At 37.7% G+C, this 13779-nt stretch overlaps 1 protein-coding gene across 2 annotated transcripts in view; it reads left to right on the forward strand.

Moving 5' to 3' along the window:
- adamtsl4 (ADAMTS-like 4) overlaps positions 1 to 13779 on the forward strand; it is a 66920-nt gene that overhangs the window by 40753 nt on the left and 12388 nt on the right. For both annotated transcript variants that reach the window (XM_079894191.1, XM_079894192.1), the window contains exons 6-8: positions 4103 to 4242; positions 5020 to 5224; positions 12689 to 12882. In XM_079894191.1, coding sequence (XP_079750317.1) covers positions 4103 to 4242; positions 5020 to 5224; positions 12689 to 12882 — 539 coding nt within the window. The remainder of the gene's footprint in view (positions 1 to 4102; positions 4243 to 5019; positions 5225 to 12688; positions 12883 to 13779) is intronic.

Raw genomic sequence — 13779 nt, forward strand, 5'->3', positions numbered from 1 at the left:
AGTCCACTTTAGACATTCTATTAACTATAAGTAATTTTGCAACTACGTCAACTACCAGTAATAGAGTATTAGTAGACTCTCTGCTTAATATCTGCTAACACTTTATTTTGATGCTCTACAACAGACATTCTAGAAAATGTCAACAGACATTTTTCTACTTTTTCAACAGACATTTCTGACTATCAGTAACTTTGCAAGTACAATTAAATGTATTCTACTAACCTGAACCCTACCCTACTCTAAGTGAAATGAAGGCCAAGAATGGCAACCCATACTCAGAATTTGTCCTCTGCATTTAAGTTAGTGCACACACATTAGGAGCAGTGAGTAGTGAACACACACACACTACAAGCCGTGGGCAGCCGTACACACATACCCAGAGCAGCCATTAACTGCGGCGCCTGGGGAGTGATTGGGGGATTAGGTGCATTGCTCAATGGCACCTCAGTCGTTTCCTGCTGGTGTTGAGAATCGAACCTGTTACCTTTGGGTTATAAGTCCGACTCTGTAACTATTAGGCCACGACGTGTGACATATAGTTGCAAATGAATCAGAGTTAGTTGACAAAGTTACTGGACTATTGAAATAAAGTGTAACCATTGTTTTATCATTTCAAACTGAACAAATTGGTAACCTGCAAAGCCATTTCTACCTGATTTAACCCAATAAAATGAATTTTGTTTGCATAAATGAATGTATTTAGGCTGATTCTGTGATGTTAAATCATATTTTTGACTTGAATAAAGCTTGTTAATTTAGATGTTACCATTTTTTTCAGTGTGAGTGAGGCTTAAATGTCCCGTTTTCAGGGTCACTGTGTCTCGCGCACACACTCTTCTTCTGGCATTCCATTTCTTTCTTTTGGTCTTTCTGTATATCCCTCTTTCCCTGAACAGATTCCTCTCTCATCCTGTGCTGTTCTTTCTTTCTCTTGTCTTCCTGTCTCGTGCACTGGTTCTCTCTCTGAGTTTGTTTAGAGACAGAGATAGTGGGGAAGTATATTTAGTCTGAATAGACTCCACTGTCTGCACACCAGAGAGAGAGAGAGAGAGAGAGAGAGCGACAGAGCAAGAAAAAGAGTGCGATGAAGATAAATCTTCTACACTTTAGCTTTTGCCCCTCTTTAAAATTTACCTTTTTGTCTACTTTTTATAGCTTTTTTTTTACTTTTATTTCTTGTGCATTTTTCTCTCTGTCTGTCTCTGTTTCTCTCTCTCTCCTATTGTCTCCACCATAATCTCTCAAAGATAACTGTGACGGAATGGGAAAAGACGGGCTTGGAATCTCTCGCTCTTTTGTCAGTGTCAGCTGATTCAGATAGACAGACAGACAGCGAGAGTCTCACGTAACCCGACCTTTGACTATCAGCATAAAGTCTGGTCCACATTCCAGTCTTTTATGGATAAGAACCTCCCACTTAGACTGGAAGAGGACTAATCTGACAGACATGTAAAGGAACCAACCACAGTTTGTTTTGTTTACGTGCTGTTTAGGGGCGGGGTTATCTGAAATCAGATCATGGCAAAATAATAGACCGGCATAAATGTATTTCAATAATGTCACATCTTTATAAGCAGAAAATGTGTAACGACCAAAAATAACTTCCTCAGAGAAAATGCCGTGAAATATATGATTCTGCTTGTGAAGATCTAGTTTACTTGCATGCAAAACGCTTTCGTAGATTTGGAGCCAGATTTACTAAACAAGGCAAATTAGCTTGAGAGTGGGAGAGAAGCTGTAATATTTCCTCCGGAGACACTTATTCTAGATGTTATTACAAACAGAAAGATAAATTTCATGTTGGAGTGGGATTTGAGCGACTTTGTTTTCCCAGTGAGTGTGAGCGGTACATGAGTGGAGCGTTCGCTTGGGCAGTTAGCGACTGATTCATAAAAGTGCAGATGGAAAGTTCTGCAGGTGATCTATTGACAATGGGCAAATTAAATAACACCGATGCAGCCAGATGACTTCCATTATGACCTAAACAGTCTATCAAGAGCAACTTGTCTTTTGTAAATCCTGACAGTAGTTCACTTCCGAGGGAACTTGCGCTGCATCGGAAGTAGTGACGCTATGTCAGGGCAACGCAGCGTCTCGTTCCCTTCTCAGGGAACAATGGTTACAGTTGTAACCTGAGACGTCCTCTTTCGAGGGAACGAGACGCTCCTTTGCCCTTACATAGCATCACTACTTCCAATGCAGCGTGAGTTCCCTTGATAGGGAGCAATGGTTATAGTCATAACCTGAGATGGTTTTTAATGCCAAAAGAGCAAGCTGTTAGTTAATCTGGCCCTTGATGTAACTTACTAAACTTTGTCAAGTCTATAGTTATTCAATGAATCAACTCCAGCCAAGTAAACACAACTTTATTATAGGAAAAGTCTGTGTTAATACAGAGGAATTTTCTATATACATTTTTCACAGGTGTTTTCCCCTATATTTTGAATGACACATTGAATTGTGTTGTGTTTTAGGTTGAAAGTGGCCCCTATTCCCCTATTGTGACGTACAGTATATCTGAGTAAAACGGCTGTTCTGGTATAAATGTAGGGCGGGACTTGATTTTTTTTAACGAATAATGTCCTGACAGAATATTACTAGTACATTTTTCTTTTACTGATTTTATTTATTTATTTATCTTTATTACGGTGCAGATTTACAAAAACCCTGTGTGTTATTACTGGCAAACATCAGCCAATCTGATTTGATTTAGCCAGATAATGAAAGTGCTCTTTGTGTGCATCAAGTGAACGGGCCGTCAGCCAGAGATGGAAAATAGAAAAGGAGATTTGAGGGCAAAAAACAGATCAATGACCTTTAAGGATGGACTGATAAGCTTGTGCCTGTTTTGTTCAGCTGATGCTGAAGTTGCAGTTTCTAACTATGCTTGCATGCACTGTAGAAGATACTGGCGTTTTACTTGATGGTTACTGGTCCAAATCAATGGAGCTAAAGTCTGTATGGTATTCACAGGGTTCCCACAGTCACAAAGCCAGGAGGTATCAGGACATGTTATAATTGTGATAAACAGATAAAATCCTTAATTGGCAAGTTTCAAGTTTATATTTGTGTTAGTAAACACCAGTAATAATGACTGTTTCCTGTGTTTGTGATGGAGGTTTTGATCATGGCATTGATTGGCTGTAATTAATAGTTCAGGACTGCGTTGTGTTTGTGAAAGAGAGAGACTGAAGCATCTTGCATCCGCACCCGAGGGATTTAACTAGGTTCATAAAGAGGACAGATACAACGGAAAAAACAAGCAGTTTTCAGAAAGGGTTTCATTCATGAGGGCAGAAGGATCCATGATGATTAAGCATTTATGAAAGTAGCCATATTGTACTTTATCATGGAACTGTTTACGTCCATCAGCGTTATTTTTATATCATTTATATGATTATAGTTGGTTATTCATATTTTGAAATAGCTGTTATGTGCTTTTCTCACTTTTATTTATTTTTTTAATATTTCTGTTTAGTTCAGTTTTACTTTTAGTTGGGACTTCAACATATGCAACATTTCTAATTTCTGTTGAAGTTTGTTAATCGAATATTTGAATTTTTTTTTTTTTTTCAGCTTTATTTCAATTAAAGAATGAACCATTTTTAATAGTTTTAGTTAACAATAACAACACTTACGTCCACTCATGTGACCCATAAACTCACCAAATGACCATTTTCCACCGTATCTCTGACCCTTAATATTAGGATGGGTGTACTGCACCTTTAATTCTTCTTTGAAGATTACGTTTTTTATAATTATCTAACCTATTTGCAAATGAAGTGACCCCAGCAAAGCTGGTAAATACTGTGTTTCTAACATTATATGTTATACATATGTATGCATTCATATGTAAATAGGCTTGTGGTTGTGGCTTCAATATTGTGGCTGAATGGCTTATTTTTGTAGCTTATGTTCAATAAATGGTTTGGTGGGGCTTGGGAGCTGTGAGTTATTAATGTCATAAATATTAATGTCATAAACATCATTGTCTTATACAAAGACTGACACCTAATAAAGTACAATAGCTATGTGAAGAATAAGGAAAAACTGTAATAAATCTAATGTGAAGTAACGTTTTTGTCTGTGTTTTCCTCTGTAGTGGGTCTCGAGCAGCAGTGCGAGCTGACCTGCCGGCCGGTCGGGTACCGCTTCTACGTGCGGCAGGCGGAGAGGGTACGAGATGGAACGCCGTGCGCAAACAACACACCCAATGATGTGTGTGTGGGAGGACACTGTCTGGTGAGAAAACATGCACAGAAATGATAGTAACATCATCACCGGTCAGAGATCAGTCTCCTCAGAGATTCAATTCAAAGTCTAAATCTGCCAAATCTTGGAATTGTGAGATATGTAGATCTAACCTTGTGAAAAAGAATTACACTTTAGCATAGTTTTAAAAAGAAACAGTATACTTTAAAAGAAAGTATGTTGAATGTAATATTTTCTGAAAATGAATTGCATGTAATTTACAATTAAATGAAAATATATTATAGCTTAAATTTATATTAAGTTTATCTAAATAAACTTAAGAGTGATTTTTTGACCATCTTTATATGTTATATCATAATTAATTTGAAATATGGTTAACGTGTACTGCTGAATACACTGACAAGCATTTATGATAAACTAAAATACAGTTTGTCATTTCTGTTGAAACTTGTATTTCATGTATTTAAACGTATTTGTAATTATACATTTATAAGGGTGAAGTTATAATTTAGTTCATTCAAAATATATTAACTTTAAATATAACAGTTAAAATAGTGCTCTCTTCAAATACACTTAATTTGCCTTTTATTTCATTAAAATAATTAAATGATCTGTAATTACAGTTTTTTAAAAACTATATTTTTAAGATTTGAAGGACAAGACAAGTGCACATTCAGTACAATTAAACGCATCCTTAATTCTATCCATCTTTTTCGCAAGGATACAATCTGATGTTGTCTGATCTTGTCATCCTCATGCATTCATATCTTACGTTATTATTAATGAAAAGCCTCTTTCCTCTGTCAGAGTGAGGGCTGTGACGGTGTGTTGGGCTCAGGCTTGGTTCGGGATCGCTGTGGTGTGTGTGGCGGTGGAGACGGCACCTGCGAGAGAATCACAGGAAGTTTCCTGAACACGAGCTTTCCTCTGGGTTACCACAAAATCCTGGACATCCCTCCCGGAGCCACAGCTATCAACATCACGGAGAGACGAGCCAGTCCAAACTATCTGGGTACGTGGGTCTAACTCTGTGTGTGGGTCAAGTTTGGACCAAATATCTGCTCCAAGGATAGTAAAACCTAAAATCAGCTAAACTGTGGGAAACAGACCCTGAAAATTCCCCATGAGGATGTTGCTTATATAATGTCTTAAATTATTACTTTTATGCTTTTTTATATTTTCAGCTTTCTTTAGTGTGTAATGTTGCTGTTTGAGTATGAAGCTCTCCCAAAAGGGTGATTTTCTCTATATCAGTGTCACTGTTTCTGAACTCCCTGAAACGCCTCCATTGTAGTCTTGAGTTCTGGGAACGAACACGTCACAATATTCCTCATTTAAGGCATACAAAAAAATTGGGCCGGGCCTGGTTGAGTTGAGTTAGTAGTGTGTGACACTCGTGGTTATGATAAGGGGTGGAACATATCCTAAAACATGCTCTAAGTGGTTGACCAATCACAACACACTGGTCCAGCCGACCAATCACATTGCCCTGTTTGGAAGGAGGGGCTTCATAGAGACAGGAACTAAACAGAGTGTTACTGGCAGACTGGGAAGAGAGGTGCTGCAACAATGGAGAATATGTGAAAAATAATGTATAACATTCAAGCCTATTCTAAAACCTATTCTAGTAGAGCCCAAAAACGAAATCGAGTCTTTGTAAATGGGCATAATAGGTCCCCTTTGATGAAACATAAATGTAAAACTACATAATGCATTGTGTGAGGGTTCAGTTTTATGGGTCAGAAAATGTCATTAGCTCCTTATAAAATGGAAAGTCCCTACCATAATAGAAATACAAGCGTGTGTGTGTGTGTGTGTGTGGTCATTTATATTCTGTTTGTCTTTCCTTATGGTGACCGAATGACCCTACAATAATAAAACCTGAAAAACGTTCATTGTGCGAACCTACGTGGTGGAAAACAGCTTCATAAAGGAAATAACTTGTTATGAAATGTTATGAAATATTCCCCTACAAAGAAAAATGCAGGAACTGATTTTAAAGACTTTGGACTGATTTGATTTAAATTTCAGAATACATTCTGAGTAGAGCTAAACCAAATGCATGTGTCATGATTTGTAGTTACTGCATTTTGCATTTGCAGGGCAGAATAGTTCACCCAGAATTCTTTTCTTACTTAAAAATAATCTTAATTCAAACAGAAACAAGATTATTTTTCTTACCCCATTGGCAGATCATTTTGCATGTTTTATCTAGATTTTTTTTTTCCCCAAAAGACAAGACATAATATCTTCAGCCATTTTACTACTTTAGTAAATGCATCTTGATTTAAGATTTTTTTATATATATTTGGACTGGAAACAAGACAAAAATACTAAGTAAGAAAAGCATTTTTTGCAGTATGACGGGAGCTCGTCCTGACATAAAACATCACATTCATGAGTGTGTGCATGTGTGTGTGTGACTGTGAATGCATGTGCTTGCTTACACATTAAGGGCCCTATCTTGCACCCAGCGCAATTGACTTTGTACACCGACGCATGTATCATTCCTATTTTGCACCCGTGCACAGCAGACTTTTCCTTCCACAGACGCACGTCGGTTAACTAAGAAATACACTTGCGCTCCCCGGGGCGGTTCAGCGCAAAGAGGAGGCGTGTTCCGGCGCAAACGTTCCCTGGTGCTATTTTGCAGGTTTAGAAAACAATTTCGCCACTGACCGAAAAAAACTAGTTTAAAGTCAGTGGCGCATTGCGCATGTTATTCATATGCTATTTTAAGGGCGCATACTTAGCCATAATCAATGTAGCGTGTGCACAACGCGCATACACTTTGATTCTCTCATCTACACACAGACGCAGCAGTTTTCATTTTTGCAAATCATAGCCTACATTATTACGATAGATAGATAGATAGATAGATAGATAGATAGATAGATAGATAGATAGATAGATAGATAGATAGATAGATAGATAGATAGATAGATAGATAGATAGATAAACAGTTTATTATAAAAGCATACATCTAGCTTACACATTTACCCAAATTATCATACGCCTGTTTAACCAAAGTTAATTTGGGTGTGTTTCTCCATCCTCAACGTCCCTGACGAGAATGTCGGTCTCCTCGGCTATGAACTGCTCCTGGCGCGCGCCTGGCAAATCCGCCGTTATAATAGGAATCCGCTATAGAACAAGCGCGCCTGCTCTTAAAGGGAATGTGAGATGACGCTCTGATTGGTTTATTTCACGTTACGCCCAAACCACACCTATGAGTAATGAAGCTACTTCAGACCAACCCATTTTAGATTTGCGTCGGGCGCAAGAGTCATTTATCCCACCGGTATAATAGCAACAGCGCCCGAGATCCGCCCACAAAGTTACTTGCGCTTTGCGCTTGATACTTGCGTTTCAGATCGTTAAAATAGGGCCCAACATGTCAGTGTATGTTTCCACCTGCTGGTGTGAGATTAGCGTGAATTGGTCTTTGTTCCTTGGTTTAGTGACCCAAGCTAAGCTCAGACCTCCAGCCAAACGTCCGGCTTCTAAACAACAGATCATTAGCAGAGAGATACAGCTGCAGTTGATCACTTTAGAGATGTAAGTCTAAATTCAGTAGAATGATAATGTCCCATTGTTTCAGCACGTGGTGCGTTTTGGGGCAGAAATGAGTCATTGTCCTGAGAGGGATGCTGATATGCTGTTCATCTGAATATTAGCCTGGACATGACTCAGGAATGCCTGGATTCACAGATTATATATTTTTTTTAATGTGCGGGATCTCTCTGGGATGTGTTAGGTAATACAGGCATGTTTTCTTAAAAGAATATGACCCTGAGTCACAGTCATGGACATGTCTGTGTTTGTTTGGCTTCTGTGATTGTGCCCTGAAGGCAGACTTCTGTAGTAGACAAAACACTTACAGGGTTATGTGAGAAATCATCTTTTTTCTCTCTCGCTGACATCCTTTTTTGGCTTTTGGCTGTGTCTGTCTGTGATTCCGTCTGCCCCAGTTGTATTGTTTAGAGGTTGCTCTTTCAGAGCTCAGGAGGAGTTAACTATCACTGTTATTATTGTTTATATTTCCTCTAACACTGTGTATTAAAGTTCAGTGTGTGGGTTGTCCTATAGTGTTTGTGATCCAGACATGTGTTCAGCAATGCCCTGGAAACCACCTCCAACTCTCCAGCATCACTGCAGAGACTTGTTTAGGTGTCAGTAGTTTTCTCAGACTACTTTCGTTCTGAGTGTTTGTCTGGTTTAATTACCAGTATTTTATCCAGTTAGACTACTTTAAGTTTCACTATTTGTCTAGTTTTGTTCAAGTCAAGTCATCTTCATTTATATAGCGCTTTTAACAATGTAGATTGTTTCAAAGCAGCTTTACAGAGATAAACGTATAATTTAGGGTAACAGAGATTGTTTTGGCTTTATAGCGGTTCTTTAATAAAGTTATTTTCCATCTAAAGTTAGTTTTGATTGATTCGCTTCCGTCGCAACGATCATTTGTTATTAAATTAGGGGCCGCTAAGACGACACCATTCCCTCTACACAGACTTTAAACGTGAACCTGTGAGAAACGCTGATGGCATTCACATGCGCATTAAGAACGGGTTCAATAGTTATGTGCGTTTGAATATATGTGCGCAGGTTTGGAATTCCCTACAAGCCAAGCCTAAACAAAGTACTGGTGTTTCCTTATAAATTTTGAAACAGAATTTTATTTTATTTTATCAGTTCGGGGTAGATACGCGAATTGAGTTTCCCGACAACGCTTTATCTGTAGAGTGGTAAAGGGATCCTCCATAGGGAGAGACTAGTTGGCACTTCAGCACTGCGTTGTCATCGGGTCCAGGCGAAGGTCCTTCATCAGATCTGGATACGGCCTGGATCCGGCAGGCTGCGGGAAAACCTTGGGATAAACAAAGACACTAAAATTAGCGTAGATGCCATTCTTCTTATGATGTAACGAGTACATCAGGATTTATGGAAAGTGTTCCCGGTTCCGGCTGACCTAATCTATGCAGCCTAATATTGAATTATAGAAGTCTATAATGTATTATGTGAATGCTATGTCAAAGAGATGTGTCTTTAATCTGGCTTTGAACTGACAGAGTGTGTCTGCTTCCCGGACAATGGTAGGAAGACTGTTCCAAAGTTTTGGTGCTAAATAGGAAAAGGATCTACCGCCAGCAGTTGATTTTGATATTCTAGGTATTATCAACTGGCCGGAATTTTGAGATCGCAATTATAGACGTGAAGGACTATAATGCGTTAAGAGCTCGCTCAAGTACTGCGGAGCTAAACCATTTAGTGCTTTGTAAGTAAAAACAAAGCTTTGTTTTGGTGTCAGTAGTTTAAGCATCAGTATTGGACTGGTGTAGAGGCTATAGTCTGGTTTAATTTTCAGTATAAGTAGTGAAAATAGTTTATTAAGTATCAGTATTGGTCTAGTTTAGGTGTCATTAGTTTTGAGTAGCCATAGTTTAAGTATCAGCATTTGTCTTGTTTAGTTATATCTAGTTTAATGATCCTAGTTTAAGTATCAATATTGGTCTAGTTTAGGTGCCAATAGTTTTGGTAGTCATAACGCTTTAGTTATCAGTGCTAGTCTGTATATATAATTATCAGTATTTTAACTAGTGTTACTAGTTTAAGGATCAGTATTTGTCTAGTTTAGGTGTCAATATTTTTTGTTTGTCTAACTACTTTATCAGTGTTTGTCTGGTTAGTATTTTAACAAGTGGTTTGGTTTTAAACTCATACTAGTTTAAGTATCGGTATCAATCTTGTTTAGGTGTCAATAGGAGTGAATTGTTGACACACAGTAACAGCGTATCATGGATAGCATAGCTCTGATTATTTGCTTTAAGTTTCACTCTAGTTTGTCTAGTTTTGGTGTCAGTAGTTTAATGAAACTAGTTTAAGCAGTTTTGGACTGGTTTAAATGTTGTATTTTAGGTAGCCATACAACTTTAGTTATACGTTTTTGTCTGGTTTAATGTTCAGTAAAAGTAGTGATAATAGTTTATTAAGTATCAGTATTGGTCTAGTTTAGGTGTCATTAGTTTTGGTAGTCATAATGCTTTAATTATCAGTATTTTAACTAGTGGTACTAGTTTAAGGATCAGTATTGGTCAAGTTCAGAGTGGTTTGAGTAGTCATACTACATTAAGTATCAGTATTTGTCTAGTTTAGGTGTCAGTATTTTTTGTCTTACTACTTTAGTTGTTTGACTGGTTAGTATTTTAAGAAGTGGTTTGGGTAGTCATACTAGTTTAAGTATCGGTATCAGTCTTGTTCAGGTGTCAATAGGAGTCAATTGTTGACCCACAGTAACAGTGTATCATGGAGAGCACAGCTCAGATTATTTGGTCTTGAAAGATTTTGATGAATAATGAGGAGTTTATGTGATTCCCATCGGCAGTGTCTTGGCAATATTGTGCACATTTTGAGACTTTGAGATCGACGTTTACTCTCAAAGCATTGTGAGGAGAAACATGAAAGATAACTCATTATTAGATATATGTCTCATGGGTGCCATACACATTTGCTTAGTAATTTTAGTTTTCTGATATCTGTGCTTCATCCTCTCCTTTTCATTCCTTGTCTTTGACACTTTTGCTATGAACTTCTCATGGAGGAGAATTCCTAGTTGCATGTGATGTGTGATTATGGTAGGAAACCCATAAAACGATCATCACAAGCAGAACTGAGATCTGTAATTACACACCGCTAAAAACAGACTTCCACACGCTTCACAAACAAATAATGACTGTCAGATGAATCTTTAAAAAAAAAAACATCCAAGAACATGTACAAAAACAAAATAAAATTTTGAAAAGAAAATAAAGAAAATGAAGCAGCACTCAAAATAAAATAGCTCGTTGGTCTAACTTAATACAACTATGACACCTATTTCCACACAGTTGAACTAATTTATTTGAACTTAAACTAGGTTAATTGCACTGATGAGTAAAATTCATCCTAAGTGAATGAGATCACACCAATTTTATTTGACGTATTCTGTGAATGTTTCGTGAACATAATTCACTCTTGTTGAGCCAACCAGTGCTGTTGCTGTTCAGACTGGTGCCCTTGTGTAGCCTGGAAATCCAGACCCAAATCTGAAAGATTAATGGTCTGGCATCGACTAATGAAAATCGCTCAGCTAGATGCGCGGCACCAAGCATGCATTTGAAAATCTCACTGCAAGCAATTGGATAACACTACGACCAATCACAACAATATAGCCCCATACGCTTAGCTACCAGCGGAGATAACCGGTAGATTAGACTCTTGCCTTATCCGGTCGGCAAAACAGCAAAAACGCCCTTCTTGCAAAGGAACGATTTGAGCGCCGTCTTCTGTTCCTCTTTTAGATAAAAAGCCAAGTTTAATTCGTTCATTGTAGCGGCCAAAGCCATTTCAAACAACTGGTGTTCATCCATAGCCATCTTCCTTGTTTACTAATGACTTTGATGTCACAGCGCTGTCGTCATCTGCCCTCCTATATCAGATAACCCGATGTGATTGGTGCTTGGATACAAGGGCATATTTATTGAGCATCATTACTCGACGCCAGAGTAACTCGCTGAGCAAATTCTGGATTTCCAGGGTAGCCCTTGTGCAAAGTTGCACAAGTTTTCTGTTTTTAAGAAAATGGAAAGACTTGTTAGAGTTTAAGTGATTAATGTTTAGTTATTTTGAACATTTAAAAGAGTTTGTAGAACATGAAATAATATATATTTGTTTACCATTGTGGTGAAGAGGTGAGCTTAGGTTGTGAGTAGCTGTAGTGCACACATACATGTTCATGATTGTTTAATAGAGAGCGGTAGAACTGATGACCACAAGACTGTGTAAATGATCGGTTAGATCTTAAACTAGTTTATTTTATTTAATTCTATAAAAACTAAAAGCCAAAGCAACACTTGTTGTAAAGGGAATGAGAGTAAAACTTTTCTCATCACTGGCATTAGCACAGTTACAGCTTATAGCTTTATGCACAGAACAATATAGCTTTATGCAAAATGCAAAAAGCAAAATGGTAACCTCAAAAATATAACCTCGAAATAACATCAACTCTTTTAAATTTCAAATATAACTGAACATCAAACTTTAACAGGTCTTTCACTTTACTAAAAAACACATTAAACAGCACTTAATTTCAATATTTACTCTCCTGATCTATCCCATTGCAAAGCATGCTGGGAACTAGAAATCCACTGTCCAGTTTCAGTCAATGCAACACAAATGATTCAAGTAGTCCCAACACAAATGGTTTAAGTTAACTGAACATTTTACAAATTTCATTTCATTTAACGTAATAAAATTTAGTGCAAATGACAATTTAGTAAAAACCTAAAGATTTGTGTTGTTTCAGCTTATTTTATTTAAATAAACTGAGCAAACAGCTAGAATAATTTTTTTGAGTGAATGCGAGTACCTCATATATCATTACTGCATGTGTAAATGTGTGACCGCAGCTTGTGTCCTGCTGTGTTTGTGTGTGCAGCCCTGCGCAGTGGAACAGGTCAGTCTGTGGTGAACGGACGCTGGGCGGTCGACCCGCCGGGAGAGTATCAGGCAGGGGGAACCACCTTCCTCTACAGCCGACCCAAAGCTGGGAAGCAGGGAGAGGAGCAGGGAGAAGAGAGAGGAGAGACCCTCACAGCGCCTGGACCCACCACTGCCCAGCTGCAGCTATACGTAATGCACACACATGTGTTCATGTACTATATTACAGTAATGTGGAAAGAGGTAGACAGGTCTGGCTGGAGTGTGACGGAGCACAAACTCGAATCTGGGAGGTTTTGCTGCAGGAGTGGATGGAAGGAATGAGCTGTCGCTCTATTGTGTTTATTAATGATGATATTAAATGAGCATAACACTTCTGAACTCATGTTAGGAGCTCTATTGTTCTCCTCAAAGGGCTCAGGAAACAGGATTTTTCTTGCTCTAGGGTTGTTATAATTACAACTAGCCACTAAAAAATATATTTGCTATCAAACACAACCCTTCATTTAGATTGAAAGTAGAACCAAAAATGAAAATGCTGTAGTTTTTTTTTCTTCATCACAGAGTCACTGGAGAATCATTATGTCTTACTTATAGATTCTCTGCATATTAGACTGGCATACAAGAAAGTATTTTAACATGATAAAAATACACACAATATCAGTATTTAAGTACTGCTACTAGTTTAAGTACCAGTATTGGTCTAGTTTCAGTGTCAGTAGTTTGTTTAGTTTAGGTATCTGTAGTTGTCTAGATTGGGTATCACTAGTTTAATGATTCTAGTTTAAGAATCAGTATTGGAGTATAGTTGTCAGTAGTTTTGGTAGTTATCATTGTTTGACTAGTTTAATTATCAGTATTTGTGATACAGGTTTAAGTATTGGTATTTGTCTAGTTTGGGTGTCAGTAGTTAGGTAGTCTAAATCTTTGGGTGGTTAAGTTATCAGTGTTTGGTTAGTTATAAATATCAATATTGAACTAGTTTATGTATTACTAGTTTAATGATACTAGTTTAAGTATCAAAATAGGTGTCAGTAATTTTGGAAGTCATACTATATCAGTGTTTGTCTAATACAAATACATTTATTT

The sequence above is a fragment of the Squalius cephalus genome, assembly GCF_949319135.1.
Source record: "Squalius cephalus genome assembly, chromosome: 15".
NCBI classification, from domain to species: Eukaryota; Metazoa; Chordata; class Actinopteri; order Cypriniformes; family Leuciscidae; genus Squalius; species Squalius cephalus.